Raw genomic sequence first — 22,269 nt, forward strand, 5'->3', positions numbered from 1 at the left:
TGATGCAGTGAAACTGTTGTTTGTCCTTGATTATAAGATATCATTGCTGTAAGAAGGACGTTTGATTTAATAATTGTTCTGAGTAAAACAAAATGCCACTACATTAAGTGCATACAGTGAATGTACATCCTGGTTTCAGAAACTGAAATAAAAATGTAGACCTCTGAATCAAGGAACATTTTAAGTAATTAGAAACCTCAAACTTTTAAGCAAATTCAGGCTGAAACATGAGCCATACTGCTGAATTCTCATTAAAGTGTTTTCTGGGACACCTTTTCTGCCACCAGTTGTTAGCACCTTCCTCGGTATCAGACTCAGCTCATCCCAGACTTGACTTGGCTGTCCCCTCTCACCAGCTTCTGTGGTCAAAGTCATGCTGGCCTTGGGAATTTGGGCTTTAAGGTATTTCAGTAATTAGTCGTCGTCAGAATTTTTTTTTTTTTTTGAGGGGACAGGGTCTCAGTGTTGCCTGGGCTGGAGTCCAGTGGTGTAGTCTTAGCTCACTGCAGCCTTGACCTCCTGGGTTCAAAGTGTCTTTCCACTTCAGCCTCCTGAGTAGCTGAGACTACAGGTGCATGCCACCATGCCCAGATAAGCATTTTTATTTTTATTTTTTGTAGAGGTTTGTTGAGACCCATTTTTCAGTCTCTGACCTGACACTCTCCTCTCTACCATGAGATGCACGGTTCCTTGAAACCACTGTGATTTAGTTCTCCTCCACCTGAGCACAGCTTGTGGCTACTACAGGATGCCTCATTTAGCAGATCTTGACTTCATGAATAGAAAGCCCCATTGATTTTTCTCATCCGAATTCTTAAAATATCTCGTAATGTAACTCCAGTTACTCAGGAGGCTGAGGCAGGAGAATCGCTTGAACCGGGATGGCGTAGGTTGCAGTGAGCTGAGATCACGCCACTGCACTCCAGCCTCAGTAACAGAGTGAGACTCTGTCAAAAAAAACAAAAAACAAGAATGGAAGAGTGTGTGTGTGTGTGTGTGTGTGTGTGTGTGTGTGTGTGTGAGTGATAATGAGCACACAGATTTAGGAAAGGATGAGAATTAACCCTTGATCACTGTGGTAGTACCACAGCCAGCTCTGGGGCTTTAGATGAAGCTAGGTCTTAGCTTCCTTGTTTGTGGAACTGGGGAGCAGGTGTTTTTGTGTTTCACCAGCTCTGGGTTCTCAAGACTCTGTCATGAGACCAAAGATTTCACTGTGCTCTCAAGTTATTGCAAACCAGCAAGTCTTACTAGATGTTAGAACAGATTGCATCCTGTTGTATGAATATGCTTTTAGGCCCCGAACTTGTTAAATTTCCCAAAATGTGCTTTAAATAGAAATCCCATATGGTCAGTGTTGTGTTCTGTGGCCTTACCCTTATCTTAGGGTCATCCATAGTGTGAGTTTAGGCTTAGTCTCACTTTCTTTACTGTTTATCAGATAGTTTATTGGGTACCTGCATGGGCCAAACACTGTCCATTTGGCTCCTACCTTCTCTAGAAATAGAGGAAGTAGAAAGATAGTAATGATGGGTTTAACATTTTGAAAGCTAGGTTAGTTATGGATAAATTCCAGAGGTTTTAGAATTTGGAGCAAAAACAACATTGGAATTAAGAGAAATGGGATGAGGGGGAGAAAATAACTTTCTTTTGTAGAAAATTAATGAAGCTTTTAAAATTGATGCTGTTATTAATAATTCAGAATACAGGACTAAGTAATTGTATTTGTGGTTTTAGTGGATGACTTAGAACAGGGGTCAGCAAACTATGAGTTGTGAGCCAAATCCTATATTTGTATGAATTAGCCCGTGAGCCATGAGCTAGGAGTAGTTGTTAGGCTTTTAAATGTTTAAGAAAAAAATGACAATACTATTTTGTGACATGTGGAAAGTATATGAAATTCAAATTGGTGTTTGTAAATAAAGTTTTATTGGAATATAAATTACAAATTATTTTGGGGACTTTTGTACAACAATGGCAGTGCTGAGTAGTTGCCACAGAGACTGTACTGTATGGCCCACAGTCCTAACATAATCATTCTTTGGCCTTTCACAGAAAAAGTTTGCCAACCCCTGGGTTAGAAAACATTAAGTCAGGTTAAATGCCTAGCACATTAGAAGAAAAGGGATCAAGTCCTCAGGGACTGTGGAAGGTTAGCATCTGACAGTTTATTCAATTATGCTTAAGGCTTTCTTTTCTTTTAACAGAGATATCGAACAAAGCCATACTGTTGTGGCCTCTGTAAATACTCTACAAAGGTGCTTACTTCATTCAAGAATCATTTACATCGTTACCATGAAGATGAAATTGACCAAGAGCTGGTGATCCCTTGCCCAAACTGTGTATTTGCATCTCAGCCCAAAGTTGTGGGAAGGCACTTCAGAATGTTCCATGCGCCTGTCCGGAAAGTCCAGAACTACACAGTGAATATTTTAGGTGAAACTAAATCATCTAGGAGCGATGTGATAAGTTTCACATGTCTAAAATGTAACTTTTCAAACACTTTGTACTACAGCATGAAGAAGCATGTGCTGGTAGCCCATTTTCACTACTTAATTAACTCCTACTTTGGCTTAAGAACTGAGGAAATGGGTGAGCAACCGAAAACTAACGATACTGTTTCTATAGAGAAGATCCCACCACCTGACAAATATTACTGTAAAAAGTGCAACGCCAATGCCAGCAGCCAGGATGCGTTAATGTATCACATTTTGACATCAGACATACACAGAGATTTGGAGAATAAGCTTAGATCTGTGATTTCAGAACATATTAAGAGGACTGGACTCTTGAAGCAAACGCACATTGCTCCAAAACCAGCAGCACATTTGGCTGCACCAGCAAATGGCAGTGCTCCAAGCGCTCCAGCACAGCCTCCTTGCTTCCATCTTGCTTTGCCACAGAACAGTCCAAGCCCAGCCGCAGGACAGCCAGTGACTGTGGCCCAGGGTGCCCCTGGAAGCCTCACTCATTCCCCACCTGCTGCTGGCCAATCCCACATGACTCTGGTCTCCAGCCCTCTGCCTGTGGGCCAGAACAGCCTCACCCTGCAGCCCCCAGCACCTCAGCCCGTCTTTCTTTCTCACGGGGTTCCACTTCATCAGTCTGTGAATCCTCCTGTGTTGCCCTTGAGTCAGCCAGTCGGACCTGTCAATAAGTCTGTTGGAACTAGTGTCCTCCCCATAAATCAGACTGTTCGCCCTGGGGTTTTACCCCTCACCCAGCCTGTGGGACCCATAAACAGACCTGTTGGGCCTGGTGTTCTTCCTGTGAGCCCCTCTGTCACCCCTGGGGTCCTGCAGGCTGTCTCGCCAGGGGTGCTTTCTGTGAGTCGGGCGGTCCCGTCTGGAGTCCTTCCTGCAGGCCAGATGACTCCTGCAGGGGTTATCCCTGGGCAAACAGCAACTTCTGGGGTTCTTCCTACTGGCCAGATGGTCCAGTCAGGAGTTCTCCCTGTGGGCCAGACAGCTCCGTCACGGGTTCTTCCCCCAGGCCAGACAGCCCCATTGAGGGTTATCTCTGCAGGCCAGGTGGTCCCGTCTGGGCTTCTTTCTCCCAACCAGACAGTCTCCTCCTCAGCTGTTGTGCCTGTAAACCAGGGTGTGAATTCTGGTGTTCTGCAGCTTAGTCAGCCTGTTGTGTCGGGAGTTCTTCCTGTGGGCCAGCCAGTGAGGCCTGGGGTCTTGCAACTCAACCAGACTGTGGGCACCAACATTCTGCCTGTGAATCAGCCAGTGAGACCTGGTGCTTCGCAGAACACCACCTTCCTGACATCAGGCTCTATTCTCAGACAGCTCATCCCTACAGGGAAACAAGTGAATGGGATTCCAACCTACACGCTGGCCCCCGTGTCTGTCACTCTGCCGGTTCCCCCTGGAGGCCTGGCGACTGTCGCTCCGCCCCAGATGCCCATCCAGCTCCTGCCGTCAGGTGCAGCTGCACCAATGGCCGGTTCCATGCCTGGCATGCCCTCTCCTCCAGTGCTGGTGAATGCTGCTCAGAGCGTGTTTGTTCAGGCCTCCTCCTCTGCAGCAGACACAAACCAGGTGCTCAGACAGGCCAAGCAGTGGAAGACCTGCCCTGTCTGCAACGAGCTCTTTCCGTCCAACGTCTACCAGGTCCACATGGAGGTAGCGCATAAGCACAGCGAGTCCAAGTCTGGTGAGAAACTTGAGCCTGAAAAACTGGCAGCGTGTGCACCATTTCTAAAGTGGATGAGAGAGAAAACGGTGCGATGTCTGTCTTGTAAGTGCTTGGTCTCTGAGGAAGAGCTTATACACCACTTGCTGATGCATGGCTTGGGGTGCTTGTTCTGTCCATGCACCTTCCATGATATCAAAGGTCTTTCAGAGCACAGCAGGAATAGGCACCTGGGGAAGAAGAAGTTGCCTATGGATTATAGCAACAGAGGTTTTCAATTAGATGTCGATGCCAATGGCAACCTGCTCTTTCCCCACCTTGATTTCATCACCATATTGCCAAAGGAGAAGCTTGGGGAGCGGGAAGTCTACTTGGCAATCCTGGCTGGGATACACTCCAAGTCACTGGTGCCTGTGTATGTGAAGGTGAGGCCTCAGGCTGAGGGCACCCCCGGGAGCACCGGCAAGCGAGTGTCCACCTGCCCCTTTTGCTTTGGCCCCTTTGTGACAACTGAGGCCTATGAGCTGCATTTGAAGGAGAGGCACCACATCATGCCCACAGTCCACACGGTCCTGAAGTCTCCCGCCTTCAAGTGCATCCACTGCTGTGGGGTCTACACGGGAAATATGACCCTGGCTGCCATCGCCGTCCATTTGGTGCGCTGCAGAAGTGCTCCCAAGGACAGCAGCTCAGACCTGCAGGCCCAGCCGGGTTTTATTCACAACAGTGAACTGCTTTTAGTCAGTGGTGAAGTGATGCATGATTCCAGTTTTTCTGTTAAGAGAAAGCTGCCTGACGGCCACTTAGGGGCCGAAGACCAGCGGCATGGGGAGGAGCAGCCTCCCATCCTAAATGCCGATGCAGCCCCGGGTCCAGAAAAGGTGACGAGTGTTGTGCCTTTTAAAAGACAAAGGAATGAAAGCAGAACAGAGGGACCTATTGTCAAGGATGAGGCTCTTCAGATTTTAGCATTAGATCCTAAAAAATATGAAGGCCGTTCTTATGAAGAAAAGAAGCAGTTTCTTAAAGATTATTTCCATAAGAAACCATATCCTAGTAAAAAGGAAATAGAACTGTTGTCCTCACTCTTTTGGGTGTGGAAAATTGATGTGGCTTCATTTTTTGGAAAAAGAAGGTATATTTGCATGAAAGCAATAAAAAATCACAAGCCTTCTGTACTTTTAGGCTTTGATATGTCTGAACTTAAAAATGTGAAACATAGATTGAACTTTGAATATGAACCATAAAACTTGCAAAAAAAAAAAAAAAGTAACTCTAAAGTAGTAGGTAGATTTTTTTCAGTTGAAATTTCACAGTGTTGTCCTCACTGTGTTGGGGAATCAACCTCAGTGGTCACTGTGCTGCTCTGCAGAGTTACTTCAGGTGCTGGAGAGACCCCTGTTACCAGGAAGCCAGTAGTTATTTCACATCTATTGTTTCCTGCAGTTTGATTTGTAACAGAAGAGTTGTTTTCAGGTTTTTTTCTCTGTCATGTAAATGAAATCTTTTGATATTTCATGCACGCCTTGTTTTCCCACTAGTGTCAGTATCGTATGATAGGAAACTGAAATCTATAAATAATTTGCTTTTTCATTAAGGACATTTCAGCCTTTTTCAGAATACTTGATTTAACTGCGAGTGGAAGCATCGATCTCCTTCAGCTTTCCCTGTAGCAGCAGATGGTACAGTGAGTGTTCAGAGACGTGGGTACAAACCCTGTGATGTATGTATAAGGCTCCCTGAGGATGCACTGCATTAACTTACGCTGACTTCTTTGTAAGATCTTTGCTTATAGATTATAATTTAGATCTGTATTTTTTTAGGTTTATCCTAATAGCTGTTTTTTTTTTTTTAACCATAACTCATAGAAAATCAAATGTTTTTATTTGTTAAAAGTAGACTGAATTTGACATCTGGTATGCTGGTATGTAGCTCATACATCAAGAGTTATTTTACAAATAAATTTATTCTGTAGATGCAGAAATATTTTTCAGTGTAGATTTTCCCTTTCTTTTGATATGCTAAGTCATTTCTCCGTTCAGAGGTAAAACAATAAATTTTTAGTGCCTTTAGAATAAACATTGAAAGAATACACCCCAAAACTCTTCTCCTAACTTAACTACTCATAAACTAGTGAAAGGGAAGGTCTATGATACTCAGGAATAAGATTATTGCCCCTGAGTGTGGAAACTAACTTAAATTTCAGCATAGGGTTTCAGGGGACATGGCGAAGTTTACAGACTGAGATCTCAGTCTCCATGGTTGGTACAGTAAGTCTTTGACCACATTTTCTGAAGGTCATGTTTAGTGGAGAAACGGGCTTTTCTTTAGCTGGTTTAGGCTGGAAGCTGTGTCCGGGTGGATGGGATGGCATATTGTTAAAGAATCTCCATTGTCGTCACTGTCCTGTGGATGTTAAACCTCATTTTTTTCCCACACGATATTAAAACTTAAAGCACCAGAACCAGTCATGGAGACCAGCCAGTTTAGATGGTAAGTCATATTTCTGGTGGTGCACGGCAGAGGAACCCCTTCACTCTATCTTTAGGTAGAAATATTTGGAGGATGTGACAGCCTCTGAGAAACATAATGTTACTATGTGGATTTTAAAAAATATAATACTTGCATGTAATTGCTATAATGTTCATATTTGAGGCAGTTGTGAAACTGGTTTGTGATTGTTGGTGTACTCTTGTAAATTCAGAGAGAGCTTGTTGAACATTATTTTTTTTTTTACCTATTGTTTTCAGAGTGTCTATTTTGAATTAAAATTTGTTACACCGCTGCAATTAGAACTGTTTAATTCTTTTAAAAGTTAAAACATTATTGTGAATCATAGGGATAACCTCTATATGGGAATAGATACCACATTTATTTTCTAAAAAAACCTTACCTGTCATTTGTGTGAAAATAAGAACATAACCCAAAAGGTCTAATTACTGGGGTCACAAAATAGGTGTAACTACAGATTCCTGATGATTCTATACTGGTAGCCCCCAAAGTGCCAAAGAAGGTATGTAACTGGGGTGTCGGTGCTGTGAAGTTTCCTTCACTGTGGCTGTGTTCAGGGTGAGTGTGGAGGAGGTGCTGATGAGGAGGCAGCTGCCGTCTGGCGTGGTTGAGTCCTCACCTTCCTTTTGTTGTGTACGTTAGGGTTTCCCAGCCTCAGCACTGCTGACATTTTGGGTCAGGTAATTCTCTGTGGTGGGTGGCTATTCTGTCACTGTAGGATGTTGAGCAGTGTCGTTAGACACTAGTAGCACGCATGTCCCTACTCTCTCCCCATTGTGGCCACCAAAAATGTCATTACCAGGTGGTCCCTGGGGGGCAGAATCTTGTCAGAACCCTGGTAAAAGAGCTGATTTCTTGGTGCAGTTTAGCTGTGGTAGAACTGTTCATGCTGTCTTTAATGTTATGCTAGTTGCTGGTTACTAGTTTTTTAGGATTAGAGATTAAGATTTGATAGAAGCTGAGCTTCAAAAAGCACATGTGGGAGTTCTTGCAAATGTAAGAAATTTATTATTTGAAAATGAATGAGTAACATTAATAGTTGTGAACAAAGTTTAAACTTATTAAATTTAGAAGGAAGGAGTTTTTTAAATACAAAAAATTGTGTACTTTAAAATATTTAATCTACCTATGTAGCAGCAGCTTTAAAAATACTACACACTTGAAATCTATTCAGTTAAAACACATTTAAATATAGCATACTATTTTAGCTTCACTGAATTTTGTTGCTCTTCTTTTTTTTTTTGAGACGGAGTCTCGCTCTTTTTCCCAGGCTGGAGTGCAGTGGCACAATCTTGGTTCACTGCAACCTCTGCCTCCTGGGTTCAAGTGATTCTTCCACCTCAGCCTCCTGAGTAGCTGGGATTATAGGTGCATGCCACCATGCCTGGCTAATTATTGTAGATGGGGTTTCACCATGTTGGCCAGGCTGGTCTTTAACTCCTGACCTCAGGTGATGTGCCCGCCTAGGCCTCCCAAAGTGTTGGGATTACAGGCATGAGCCACCATGCCTGGCCTAAAATTTTTTATTGTAAACAGAATCTTGCACTGGTGCCCATGCTGGGATACAGTGGTGTGATCATAGCTCACTGCAGTCTCGAACTCCTGGGCTCAAGCTGTCCTCCTGCCTCAGCCTTCTAAGTAGCTGAGGTGCCTACCCATCATGCCCAGATTATTTTAAACAGTTTTTGTAGTGATGGAGTTTTGCTGTGTTGCCCAGGCTGGGCTTGAACTCTTGGCCTCAAGCCATGCTGCCACCCCTCAGCCTCCCAAAGTGCTGGGATTACAGGCATGAGCCACCAGGCTGGGCCTCTGTTACCCTTTTTTAGCAGCTATTGTAGTCTGATGACTGTTGTGTGCAGTTTCTTAGATTCACTAAACAAAGCAGTTAATTAAGCACTAATTAAGAAAACTTAGCCCCAGAACTGTCCTAATTTTCAAGGTCTTTTTAGAAAATAGCACACATGTACTAACTGCTTGATATTGCTAGGAAAGGGGCTGCATACTTGATAGTCATCCTTGCTGCCTCCTGTGCCTGTGGCATGGCCATCAGCATGCGTTCTCACGTTGAGTCCTACCGAGTGAGTGGTAGTCTCCCCTCTCACACCTGAGGAAATTGAGGCATGGAGGTAAATGACTTGCCTGAGGTGGAGGCCTGCGAGGGTGGACAGTGCTAGAGTGATAGCTGAGTGGCTTCTAACATGTATTATCCCATTTAAATCTCACAATAACCCTATAGGTATTAAGTTGTCTGTGTTTTCCAGAGGAAGAAACAAGCTCAGAGGCAGAGTTGGCTAGCTGTTCCAGTTTGCTAAGAACTTGAGTGATTTCTCTAGACTTCAGTGCTAAAAAGGAACCTCTTAGGCAGAGGGACAAGCTCGTTACTCCACTCAAATTTCAGTTTGCCCAGGAAGACATGTTGCTTCTCAGTGGTACAATATTATCATTAGACCTGTACATTGCCCTTTGGGTATGAGGGTGAATAGGGCATTCTGATCCTAGACATCCTTTTTCTGGTGGTGCTGTCAACAATAACAACATAGAGATGGTTACCAGAGCAGTTCCTATGTGCCAGGTGCCATTCTAAACATTTTGCATGTTAAATTTGATAGTGACAATATATTAGTGACGAAGAATGATAGTCCTGAGTTAGTGAAAACAACGATAAAAAAAATGCATGCAGTTTTGCTGTTTAGATTCTCTGCTGAATTTTCATGAACTAAGGAACAAAATTGCCATCTATGAAGTACTGCTGGAAATTTCTCTTATGGTTATTAAGTGTCCAGTTTCTTCAAGCTAATTTCTTTTCATAGGTGGTGAAAGTAAGTGTGAAATGTTTCTGATGATGAGGGCTTACTTGGTAGCACACCTGCTAACTCAGGCTTCTGCAAGTTCGGCTTTCTGTTGTGCAGATGCTACACCACAGCTTTAGAATTCTGATTTTTGATCATTTGTCCTAAGTACTAAGTCTTTAATATTAACTACAAGTTTAAATGTCATTTTAGCAATATAGAGGTTACGTAGGGAAGCCGTTTTCATATTTTGTGAATGTGCCTAAAAATACATTACTTAGAACAGTACCCAGCACTTCACTTTCTTCAGATCCTAAACTCAGGAGTTTCTTAATTTATGATCCATGAACTCCCTTGGGTAAAAAGTGTAAATATGTGACCTAGAAGGTTGGAAAAGTGTTAAAGTCTAGAATATTATCAGATTTTTCATAATAGAGAGTTAAAATGAGAATGTACTTAACTACCAACCTCAAGGACCTATGCTTATATGGGGGCTGCTGTCTAGGAGACCGCCTTATAAAGTAGATGAAACGCCAGAGCCTGTGGTGTCTGAAAGGGATCTTGAGGCCCATCATGGTGTCCAGTTCAAAACAAATACTAATACCAGTCATTCACGCAAATGATTCAGCTGTGCATTTTGAGAGGAAAAATATATGGAAGGTTGCTAAACAGTAGCTAGTGTTGTTCTTCATGGCCTTTTAAAGAGGGTGCTCCAGACCCACTTATCTTCATTTTGCTCATCACCAGCAACATGATTTCTTTTTTTTTGCATGCTTATCTCTGAACTAAACATTATTTCTTTTAAAAAAGAAAATACATAAAGTCCTTTTCAGAAGGGAACTTTCTGATAAGAATTTAAGATATTTAAAGTGTAAACTAAACTTTGGCAGCCACATAGACATGTTTGCTGTATGCAGACTAAGCTGTGAGGTCATACTTTCAAATACAAATACAGAATTAATTGCAATGAATCAATGTATTTTTTTTCCAGAAATTGTGTAGTTTCCTACAGTTTTGAACCCATGATATGGAAAATTTAATGTTAAATAATTTGTCATTCACCTAAAAGTGCACTAGAAAAAATAGAACATTAGCAATGAATCATAAGGCTTTAGTGGTTCAGTGGTTCTTCTGACAGTAATCTTTCTGTGTTAGATGTATGTGTATCTCGAAAGAGTCATAAAATTCATAAAAACATCCTGTGAGAGTCACAGATACATTCACTCGTTGGACTTCCTGGCCTCCTACCAAGCAGCTTGTTTAGAATGGGAAGACTGAATATATGGAAAAACCACACAAGACAGTTTGCTGAAAATAAAAACAATTCAAACTCCAAGCATCACATACATATAATTAGGATCCCAAATTTGGACTCTTATAAGCTACAAATGCTTGAAAGAGTCCCTGTGTGGGCCCAGATTGGACGTCTCATTACAACAGGAAAGTGATCTTTGGTCCTAAAAAGGATGGGAGATTCATCCACCGTTTGTTATTATATTGTGGAAAACAACTTATGAAAATAACTGGGAATTTATAAGAGGTCATTTTAAAGAGATTAGGGATTTTTTAGGGAAGGTCATTTTTGGCTATTAAAACATTTTTCTAGGTTTTATATGTGCTTTCAAATGATTAAATATATCAATAAGACTACACGAAAGGAGAGGACAGAATTGAAGGGGAGGGCAAGGATTTTTGGAATGCACTTGGGAATTCCAAGTTCAGCCCTGCTCTGTTGCCCTGCTCTGTCCCCTGCTCCCATTTCCAGCCCCACGACCCCTTTGGGATGAAGCAGCTTGGGTGTCTAATTGTGTTGGTTCTAAGGCTGGCACTCTTCTGGTTATGTCTCACATGTTGTTAGAAAATTGATAACCTCATCCCAGAACTGCACATTGTATTTACAGTGGTTCTCTGTACCCCCATTTCCTAGTCACAAACGACTTCACTTCTGACTTCATTTTTTATTCATAGGTGATAGTAGTGATCATCTTTGTCTAATAAGCTCCTAATTGAGAAGTGAGCAGAATACATCTGTATCAACTCCCAGTGCTGTACATTTTCTAGCCATTTCCTAGCTATTTATAGCATCGGTTTTTTGTTTTTGTTTTTTGCTTTGATATAATATTCCGTGTTTAACTGGTTTGATAAATTAGGGTAAAAGTTGAGATACTAAAAATAGATGTGTTGCTACTAAAATGCTAAACATGGTTTCAGTTCAGTATCTTATGAAAAACAAAGTTCAGTATGAAATCTGTTTAGTAATAAAGTTAGACTGTCTAGGGACATCACCATGTCTATCAGTTCTTACCTATTTGAGTCCTACTTAGAAATCCTTAAAAACATTTTTAGAATGCACATGGTTTTGTCTAAATTAAACTTCTAGTTTCCAGGGTCAAAATACTTATCCATAATGTCTGAAGGACTTGGTATAATTTAACAATATCCTGAATCTAATTTCTCAACACTAAAGAAGTTCTGACTATGACTACATAAGCTTCTACATCTGAGAACCCATGCCAAGTTCTTGCTCCCTTGGCCTGCTTTTCTGTTTACAAAAAGTGGGGGTGGGAGCAGTAGGATGATTCCTTCTGTGTTTCTTAAAGGTGTTTTCAGTATAATCATGTTTATTTTCCATGTGCTAGAAGTGGGGACTGGATCTTTGCCATTTCCTGAACAGTTAATTAGCAAGCTGCTTACCTGCAGTGATCTGCAAATTCATTGATGCCACACCCTGCTCTCCTGAAGGGTTGTCATGGTGGCTGCAGGCAAAGACTGAACAGGCAGATTCAGAGTTCAGAAAACAGCGTATTCCTGAGTGGGACTAGATGTCTTTTTGCTTTCTAATACAAAGTCCAGATCATTTGAAGTCAGACTTCGGAGATTAGCATAACTGTCTTGGTAAGTTTGCTCTCTTTACGTCTCTCTGTAACAAGGTCTTTCGGCCTGTGGTAGCCCTCCGGAGAAGTGATGTGCAGAAGAGATCACCAGGAAGAACGTGCCAGAATGATTGCTTTTATTTAAAATCTACCATCCATTAACTTAAAGGTTAAGCTGCCACCTACATTTGGCAATGTTATATGCTTCTAACAGTGTTTTCTCACTGTTAAAATGTTTGTGCATATAATTTAAGATTATAGAGTATACCTACTCCATGAGCAGTAGTATAAATATTTTACCATAGGGCTAATACTGCAGACCTTTCTTCCTAAAGCAGTAAAGTATCTTGGACCAAATTTCCCTGGTTATATTACCACATACATTTATCTCCTATTAAAGTTTATATTGACTTTAGATAACATTTCCAGTAGTTGAAAGATGCTAACGAAATATAAAGGGCAACTTGCAGTCTGATAAAATTACACGATGAGGTGCTTCAGCTGTTGAACACAGTGAAGTAACTGCTGAGCTGGTTATGTCCCTTGTGATTTTATTTGTATTGAGTTCATTTGAATCTTTCAAGTTGACCCTGTGTGTCTGCTTTGTTTCAGTGGCCTTAGCAGAGGTGTGCAGTACCCTTTCGTTTACGAGATTAGGGGAGTACCACAGATCTAAAACCTAAGAATAAAGGGTGAGATTAAAGCATGTTACTCTGACTCTACATCATTTTGGGTAAAATGTGATCTTCATTACTACTTTCATATATACTGGTTTCTAAAATTTGTTGAAATCAGTCATTAACGCTGGACCAGAAGAGTTCAGGTGGATTAATCTGTCATCACTGTGGGCTCTTGGGGGTGTGGCTGGCTTGAGTCTGTTTAGATGGCTTCCAAGCCCTTTCTGTTGATTTTGTCCATTTTCTCTACAGCCCCTATGAGTTGGTGTTACATTGCTATTGACCAAAAGCCTGAACTGCCCTAGATATTTAAATTCTAATATTTACTTGCCAGGCGCTAATGGACACAATCATAACCCAAAATGAGAATATAGTAAATCAAATAGCTTTTTTTTCTGCTGTGAATTCAGTTGGCATCTGGATATTTGAATAGACCAATTAAAAATCCAAGTATCTTGGCAACTTCATTGCTACATCTTAGCGTTTAAATTACAGCAGTATTAGAGATATAAACCAAACATACCTTATCTAACATCCCCCAAAACTCATCAATTCTAATTCTAGTTAGAAAGTCTTCAAGACTCCTGTCTAAAGCTTTGATTTGTAATAAATAGGATTAACTAAGTTTGTGCATTTATGAATAGAATCTTTAACAGTTTTTAAGAACTCTGCAAAGGATAGCATTGGTTATTAACTTGATAATTTCATTAAATTTTTTTCTTGAGACAGGGTCCCACTCTGTCGCCCAGGCTGGAGTGCAGTGGTGTGTGTGATCTCAGCTCACCGTAGCCTCCGCCTCTCGGGCTCAAGCGCTCCTCCGGGCTCGGCCTTTCAAAGTGCTGGGACTACACGCGTGAGGCACTGTGCCTGGCCAACTTGATAATTTCAGTAGCAAAACAGTATCCTATAGAAGGCTTGTTTCTTAGTTGGTATAAGTTGCTAAGTAATCATTAATTCAACTCGATAAACCTGGTGGGTTTTGTGTTTCGTTCGTGTCATTTGTGAAGCCCGACAGGAAGAGGAGCCCCGCGCTGTGGTGCCTGTGTGCGTGCGTTTTAAAGCGTGCTGGAAACGTCTACAATGGCAGCGCAGCCAGCAGCCACGCGGCCTTGGCCACCCCCGAGCTCACGGCCGCAGCTCGGCCCGGGCCCCCGGACGTCCGCCCTGGGCAGGGGCCGCCGCCTCCGAACGCATCTCTGCCTCCCTAGGACGAGGCGGCCGAGGGAGGAGAGCGGCCAGGACTGCGCTGTGGCTGGACGGCGGATGAGGCTTCTTTCAGCAAGGCGAGTTTCAGTGAGAAATGCGCGATGCTTTTGATGTTTCAACAGAATATTGTTTCTAAGATTATGTATCTTGCATGTTTGGCACTTGAGGGGGTGCTCATCTTTTGAGTCCGCTATTGAGGTAGAGGCGGGACGGGGGAAGCAGCTTTCAGTAAGGCCCGCCCGCTCTTGCCCTGTCAGTTTACCATTGCCATGGCAACACCCGGAAGTTGCCGCCCCGTTTCCATGGCAACACCCTGATGGCCGAAAGTTACTACCCTTATTCCAGAAATCTCTGCATAATCTGTCAGTTTGCATATAATTAACAGTGGGTATAAATGTGAGTGCAGCCCTGTCCTGTCCTCAGCTGCTGCCCTGGGCGCACTGCCTTGCGGGTCACTGTGGTTGCTCCTGTGCTTCAGCGGGACTAGAAGCTGCCGCCCACGGGCAGCGGGGAAGAAATCTGGGCAAAGCCATGAGCCCTCCGAGGCTGAGCTCCAGTTGAGGGGCTCACCTGCCTTGCATCGTTCCGAGTCCTGTACTGGACTGCATCAGGCTGCGTCTCCTCAGGGTGAGTACTTGTGGCGTCAGGGTAAAGGGCTTTTCTTAGGACGCGAGGCCATTGCTGGGAGAGGCAGATTAGGCTGGGGATCCGGACTCCGTTCCTAGCATCTGCTACCTCAGGACGGAGACGAACATGCTCTAAAATGTTTAACCGGGTGATAACAACTCTCCTAGAAAGGAAAGGGGATGCCCCTGAGGAGACTCGGTGCTCCCCACAGAACTCCCCAGCGATCCCAGATGGGAGAAGCTGAGCTGCGCTGGCGCTGCCCTCACTCCGGGGGTGAAACGTGGCTGTGATTTCCACAGGTGACAGAAACCAGGCAGTGATTCAACTCGTATTTGACTTTCACATTCTCCAGCAATGTTCTTCAATCTGGGAAGGGTAGAAAATTAAAGAAAGGCAAGGAGAGTTAAAAAATGAGATCATTTCAAAGTAGATGCAGTCTTGAAGCCCAAATGAATGACAAGATCCAGTTTGAAAGCTGCTGCAGAAGTGATTTCAGAATCGCGCGGTGGCCCCGGAATGGGGAACTGCTGCTGAAAGAGGTCGGAAAGGGTGGGGACTGAATTTCGGGTAAGAGGACGCCAGTGGTTCAGCCATGCCTGCGTTCACAAGTACATTATTTCAGACTCACTCCAAGTTTACATCTCTAAGCCCATCCAAGCCATGGCAGCACGAACCTCTCCCTCCCCCAGCTCAAGGCCTCTGGGCCCCCAGGACAGAGGACAGAAGAGCCAGCCCCTCCTGGCTCAGGGTTGCCGGGACCCCGTGATGGCTGCTGTGCCTCTCCTGAGGTGCCAGGTGAGAGCTGAGACTTCTGCTCCCGCTGCACCAGCTCCGTTTGTCTCCAGGCGCAGTGTCAGTCTCGTTCTTTAAGCCCTTCTGAGGTCCCATCAGCACAGGTCTCGTCTTACCTGGAAAGGCTTGTTGCCTTGTGCCTGGGACTTTTTATTCTGTGCTTTTCTTTTGGATATTAAATTTCATATCCACGCTTGCTTGTCACTCAGACCTTATTGCCCTCTCCCTCCCATTGGAACACTCTAGTCATTTCTGTTTTCAACTGTAAACCAGTCTCATTCATGGTGAGAAATTAATGCTCCCTGGGTGTGGTCAGCAGACGGTATCAAACCATGCAATCTTTTAAGGTCCATTCAAACACAGACCTCCAAAATGATTTATTGTTACACATATTCTGGTCATAAGGCGTTTTCAAATCATAGGTAAACAGGACAGTGTGTGTGTGCAAAAGAATGATTGTGCCCAGAAATCTCGGTAAACAGGTCAACTAAGAGCCCAAAATATATTTCTAGAGTGCTTACACCCAGAAGTGAGTACTGATTTGCTTTTAATTAATATTTGGAGTGAATGGGGTGCCAGGAGGACCCAAGTATGAAGTATTTATGTGGGTGGTGAGACTAGGAGTGATTTTGTTGTGTTTTTATATTTTAAAAATTTTCTAAAATGAATGTGCATTTAGTCCTCTAAAAATATAAGTGGTGTCCCATTTAACAGTGCTACCAGTTGGAAAAAGTGATTAACCCTATTTACCCAATTTATTGTATATAAAGTTGTTGCTGTCATTGTTGAAATTAGGTGCTGCTAGATTGTGCAAGTATCAAAGTTCAAAAAAAGTGGGTCATCTGATTGGTTGTTGATCACTGCAACAGCAAAGTTCTAGGCAGTTAATGTTTTTGTTACTTTTGAAACATAAGGGCAAGGAATTAACAAAAAGTGTGTGGGACAGGGACAACTCCTCCCCCCTGGCCTCATAACAATGTTCTTGAAGTTTGCTTTTTCTTCTCTACCACTTGCATTTGCTAAGCAGAAAGTGTTGGGGTGTGTACTCCACAGGAGTGGTTCACTGAGGTGATGCTGCCCTGCACCAGCACCCTGAGGTGAGGAGACTGCTTTGGGGCAGGCAAGGGGCCAGGAGAGAGCAAACAAGTATTATTTTTCCTGTGTGTAGACTCATATTTAATAATTGTTGAAGAAAAAAGCCTTAACACCACACGTAGCAAGTTTTAATAGAGTTCTTTGATTACCTTGGTCCCATGGCTGACCAGTGACCGCCATTATGCCTGCAGAGATGGGATGGTGAGCCATCATTTCTCCTTCTTCTTTCCTGAAACTAGTTCTGATACCATCAGTGGCTTAGTTTCTATATGTCCATCAGATCCTGCCCAATGCTGGGGACAAAACATGAATGAAATGGAGTTACCCCTCAAAGAGCTCCCAGCTCTAAAGCCATGATCCTGTGCTTCATCAATACACAGGAGCAAGGGGGAAGGCAGATGTTCCGGGAGGAGCAGAGAAGGCTTCACAGAGGGAGGCAGCACAGCCGACCTCAAGTGTGAAGGGAAGCTGTAGGGGAAGTGCAGAGCAGTCCCTTTCAGGCCAAGCAACAGCACAAAATACCTTTGAGACATAGACATATGAGAGGCACAGCTCGTTTGAGGAGCATTGAAGAGTTTAGGGGCACAGAATTGGACTTCAGGGTTAAGTTCAGGACCTGGGATCAGAGTCTGGTAAGTTTAAAGGTTCTTGAAATAATTCTAGTAAATAAATAAATGTGGTAAGACAGTGCAGCAGTACAGGTGCAGAAGCTTCAGAAGCCGTCCTTTCTCCTCTCCTCATCCTCTTCCTTCCCTCTCAGCCCTAAACTGAGGCAGAGCGAAGAGGGCTCCAACTGGCAGAGGAAGAACTGGTGGGGCTTGGAGTTGGCTGTGGAGCCAAGCAGGGTGGTGAGGAAGGGTCCCCTGGGGAAGGTGAGAATGGCCCCTGTCAGTGTGAGTGGGGCTGGGAGGCTGAGAGGTAGCTGTGAAGGGGCATCGGGCCTGGAGATGGGGGAGGGCACCTGTGTGGGGAAGAGGGTGGTGGTGGTGACGGGAGGTTGGTGGTTACATTCAGGGGACTGATCAGCACATGAGTATATTAAGGATAATGGGAGCAGGTTTCTTACAAACAGGGAAAGGAAGAATCAATAGAGATGTAAATGCATGTGTGCACATGTATGTTTGTATGTGAGAGAGAGAGAAAGATCATCTCCAAGACCACCCTCAGGTTTAGTGAGTTTCAGAAAGAACTCACAGGCCTCAGAAGTCATTCTGCTCATGGCTACAGTCTTCCTAAGGGGACACTGTAAGGGGAAAAGGCACAAGGCAAAGGCTGCAGGAAGCCTGTGTGAGTTGTGAGCACCCTCTCCTAGGGCAGTCAGGAGGGATGTTGCTGACTCCTCCAGCGGTGAGCTGTGATGATGTGTGAGGTGCTGTCCACCAGGATGCTTGCCTGAGCCTGAGTCCTGCGTGTGGTTTGGGGGATTGGTCCCATAGGCACACAGGAGGCTACAGAACCCCAGAAGAAAATCGGGGGTTCATTGTAAGTCACATCATTTGTACGAATTGTCCAGAAATTGTCTGGACAAAAGGGTGCAGGTGATGCATGTTTCTAAGTGTGCAAAACACTCATGCTACAGTGTCCAACTTTTTTGGCTTCTCTGGGCCACAGTGGAAGAAGAATTGTCTTGGGCCACACATAAAATACACTAACACTAATAATAGCTGATGAGCTAAAAAAAAAAAAAAAAAAAGTCCATGCATAATTTTCATGATAATCTTATTAAAAAGTGGGCAAAGGACATGAATAGACATTTTTCCAAAGAAGACATACATATGGCCAACAGGTATATGTGAAAATGCTCGACATCACTAATCATCAGAGAAATGCAAATTAAACCACAAGATATCTCATCCTACCCTAGTTAGAATGGCTGTTATTTAAAAAGTCCCAAAACAGATGTCGGCAAGGATGCAGAGAAAAGGGAACTCTTATACACTGTGGGAATGTAAATTAGTACAACCTCTATGGAAAACTGTGGAGATTTCTCAAAGAACTAAAAATAGAACTACCATTTGATCCAGCAATCTTCCTACTGTGTATCTACCTAAAGGAAAAGAAATCAATATATCAAAAAGATACATGCACTCTTATGTTTATTGCAGTACTATTCACAATAGCAAAGATAGAGAAATTAGCCTGAGTGTCCATCAGGGGATGACTGGATAAAGAAAATGTGGGATATATATATACACAGTGGAATACTATCCAGTCCTAAGAAAGAATAAAAATGTCTTTAGTGACAACATGCATAGATTGGAGGTCGGTATCTTAAACAGGTCAGATCCCAAGACAAAGATCATGTGTTCTCACTCATGAGTGGTAGCTAAAAAATGTGTGCACATGGATGTAGAGAGTGGAATGACAGACATTGGAGACTTGGAAGGGTGAGAGGGTAGGAGGTGGGTGGATGATGAGAACTTAAGGAGTACAATGTATATTATTTGGGTGATGATACCCTAAAAGCCCTCACTTGACCAGCACACGTTGTGTGCATATATCCAATTATGCATGGACCTTTTTTTTTTTTTAAAGATCATCAGCTATCGTTAGTGTATGCATGCTGAATAGGGTATCCAAAACTAGTACCCCACGGATTTATACAAATAAAAAAATGGTTACTAGTAAGGATGACTGTAAGATTTCTGCTTAGATTACTATTGTAGTAGCATTCACCTAAGACATTCTTTGTCCAAAATACTTTCAAATACAAAAATCATGATTCCAAGAAAGTGAAGAAACAGGATGCTCAGAGAAAGGATTTCCCGTTTCTCACTGATTGTCTTTCTATGGGTCAGTGGTGCTGAGCAGGGAATATTCCCTTCCATATTTTCAACAGCAACTTGAGTGACCCTTTACATATAAGAAGACTTTTAATTCCAAATTTTTGTTTGTTTTTTTGAGACGGAGTGTCGCTCTGTTGCCCAGGCTGGAGTGCAGTGGTGCGATCTCAGCTCACTGCAAGCTCCACCTCCCAGGTTCATGCCATTCTCCTGCCTCAGCCTCCCGAGTAGCTGGGACTACAGGCGCACACCACCATGCCCAGCTAATTTTTTTTGTATTTTTAGTAGAGACAGGGTTTCACTGTGTTAGCCAGGATGGTCTCGATCTCCAGACCTTGTGATCCGCCCGCCTTGGCCTCCCAAAGTGCTGGGATTACAGGCATGTGCCACCACACCCGGCTAGTTTTGTATTTTTAGTAGAGATGGGGTTTCTCCATGTTGGTCAGGCTGGTCTCGAACTCTCAACCTCAGGTGATCCAGCTGCCTCAGCCTCCCAAAGTGCTGGGATTACAGGCATAAGCCACCGCGCCTGGCCTAATTCCAATGTTTGACCGAGGAATGAAGTCACTTACACTGGATGGCAGAGTCTGCCTATTGCTGGCTAGAATAGACAGTGAAGGTGCATTCCTGAATAAATCAAAGGTGGTAGATGGTGTCTTTCCTTAGCCAGACTGTGTGGATAAACATTGCATTTTTATTTATTTATTTTTTTGAGACAGGGTCTCACTCTGTCACCCAGGCTGGAGTGCAGTGGTGCAGTCATAACTCACTGCAGCCTTGACCTCCTAGGATCAAGCGATCTTCCCACCTCAGCCACCTGAGTAGCTGGGACTACTTTTTTTATTTTAGGCAAAGAGAATGTACTTGGCTAATTATAAAAACATTTTTTTGTAGAGACAAGATCTGTGTTGCCCAGGCTGGTCTTGAACCCCTGAGCTCAAGAGATCCACCTTGGCCTCCCAAAGTGATAAGATTACAGGCATGAACCACTGCACCCAGCCTGCATTTCTACAAACTGATAGATGGGGTGAGAAAAACAGTTAAGCCAGAACATACAGGTGCAAATTATGGCTCTGAAAAGTATTTGTGTGATATTAGAAATATTAGTGTGCCTTCATTTTCTCATCTGAAAAGTAATGGTAAATGGTAAAAACTTACAATATCCTCCTTCTGGCGCTGTTTTTCTTGTCATTTATTGATAAATGAATTATGTGTTATCTTTTGTTTGTTGCCTGTTTCTGAAGCATAAACTCCAAGCAAACATTGGTTTACTCATCCACACTAAGTAGGATCGTTAGTAATCGTTAGTAACTGAACATCAGAGAGAATATGACAGCCTCTGAATAAAGAGCGTATGCTGGCATGGGAAACAAATGCAAAACCGTCGTGGCAAGCAGAGGGCATGAAGTCGGGGTTTCAGTGTTTCGCCTGTTGCCTGTTACCACCCATTACACAGAAGTAGATTTGGGACTCAGGTACTCTTATTAGTTTGTGTGGTGCCCTCTGCGGCCTGGTTCTGGATCTGCAGCCCAGTTACTGAAAGTAGATTTGGGGCTCAGATCCTGTCATCCATGTATGTGGTGCCTTCTGCAGTCTGGTTCTGTGCAGTTCTCTTTTTATGACTGGTAATCTCTGTGGCCCAGTTCTGTGGAGGTGGTTTTCCATCTCTGATTCTCTCATCAGTGTGTGCTGGTCTTTGGAGTCTAATTAATTCGAAGTTGATTTTGGATATTATCCTCATTCGTGTGTGGTGCTCCCTGTGGTCTGGCTTTGTGGAAGTCGATTTTGGATTCTGATCCTGTCATACATCTGGCATTCTGCAGTCCCATCACATGGCACTGTGCCCTTCTTATGCTGCAGTCTTATTATGAGAAAGGAGGTTCCATACTCTGATCCTCTCATCTATACGTTTGGATCTCTGCAGTCTGGCCTCAGATGGGTTTCATATAGGGTGTGTAATTTGGCTCTGAAGTGGTAAGACAGACTTTTCTGTCATCACGGCCATGTTGCTTAATAGCTCACCTGACAGTCTACTGGAAGTACAATTCTTGTAAAAGAGCTCTTGCCTGGCACTTTGTCTTGAGAGCAAGGGGACTCAAGTCAAGAAATAATGTGTTTATCTTCAAAGCTCCCTGGGAAAGCAAATTTGGAAAATGGCACTCATTTTCTGGGTTGCAAGATCAATGATGAATCATGTTTGCTTTTTATTACTGTTATAGAGTTATGTCTCTCCTTGGGAACATGGCTCAGTATTGAAAACATTCTCAATACCCTCAAGTTGTTTTTTTTTTCCCCATGAGGATAAAGGAGAATAAAACACAAGATAAATGAGGAAAGGTAAGAGGGAAAAAAGAATTTGTATATTGATTTGGAGTGTCTTCAGGAATAAATAGGAGATGTTCAAAGCATAAAGGAGAACGTTAAGAAGACTAGGTGTATAGATCTGGCACCAGAATGGTGGTGGTGGGAGATAATTCAAAAAATAGTATTTGTGCACTTAGGAAATACTTCTGCAGGTTACCTGATGTGAAATTACAATATTGATACCAGCACATAACATCCTAGAGGGAAATCCTATGTGCTTGTTGGATAGGGTCTTGGTCATCAAGTCCAAGTTTATAGGCAAGTCCTGTAAGCTTGGGGGATTAGCCAATGGTTCTCAAATGTGATTCCTGCACCAGCAGCATCAGCATCTACTGGGAACTTGTTAGAAATGAAAATTCTCAAACTCCACCCAAGTTCCTTAAATCAGAGCCTCTGGGGTAATCCAGGCACT

General features: G+C 43.2%; 1 protein-coding gene across 2 annotated transcripts in view; it reads left to right on the forward strand.

The window, feature by feature from the left end:
• ADNP2 (ADNP homeobox 2) overlaps window positions 1-6,929 on the forward strand; it is a 31,825-nt gene extending 24,896 nt beyond the window's left edge. For both annotated transcript variants that reach the window (XM_512186.7, XM_016933976.4), the window contains one exon: window positions 2,208-6,929. In XM_512186.7, the coding sequence (XP_512186.3) occupies window positions 2,208-5,387 (3,180 nt within the window). In that variant the 3' untranslated portion in view covers window positions 5,388-6,929. The remainder of the gene's footprint in view (window positions 1-2,207) is intronic.
• Window positions 6,930-22,269: the final 15,340 nt, after the last annotated feature.

This window comes from Pan troglodytes, chromosome 17 (assembly GCF_028858775.2).
Source record: "Pan troglodytes isolate AG18354 chromosome 17, NHGRI_mPanTro3-v2.0_pri, whole genome shotgun sequence".
Classification (NCBI taxonomy): Eukaryota; Metazoa; Chordata; class Mammalia; order Primates; family Hominidae; genus Pan; species Pan troglodytes.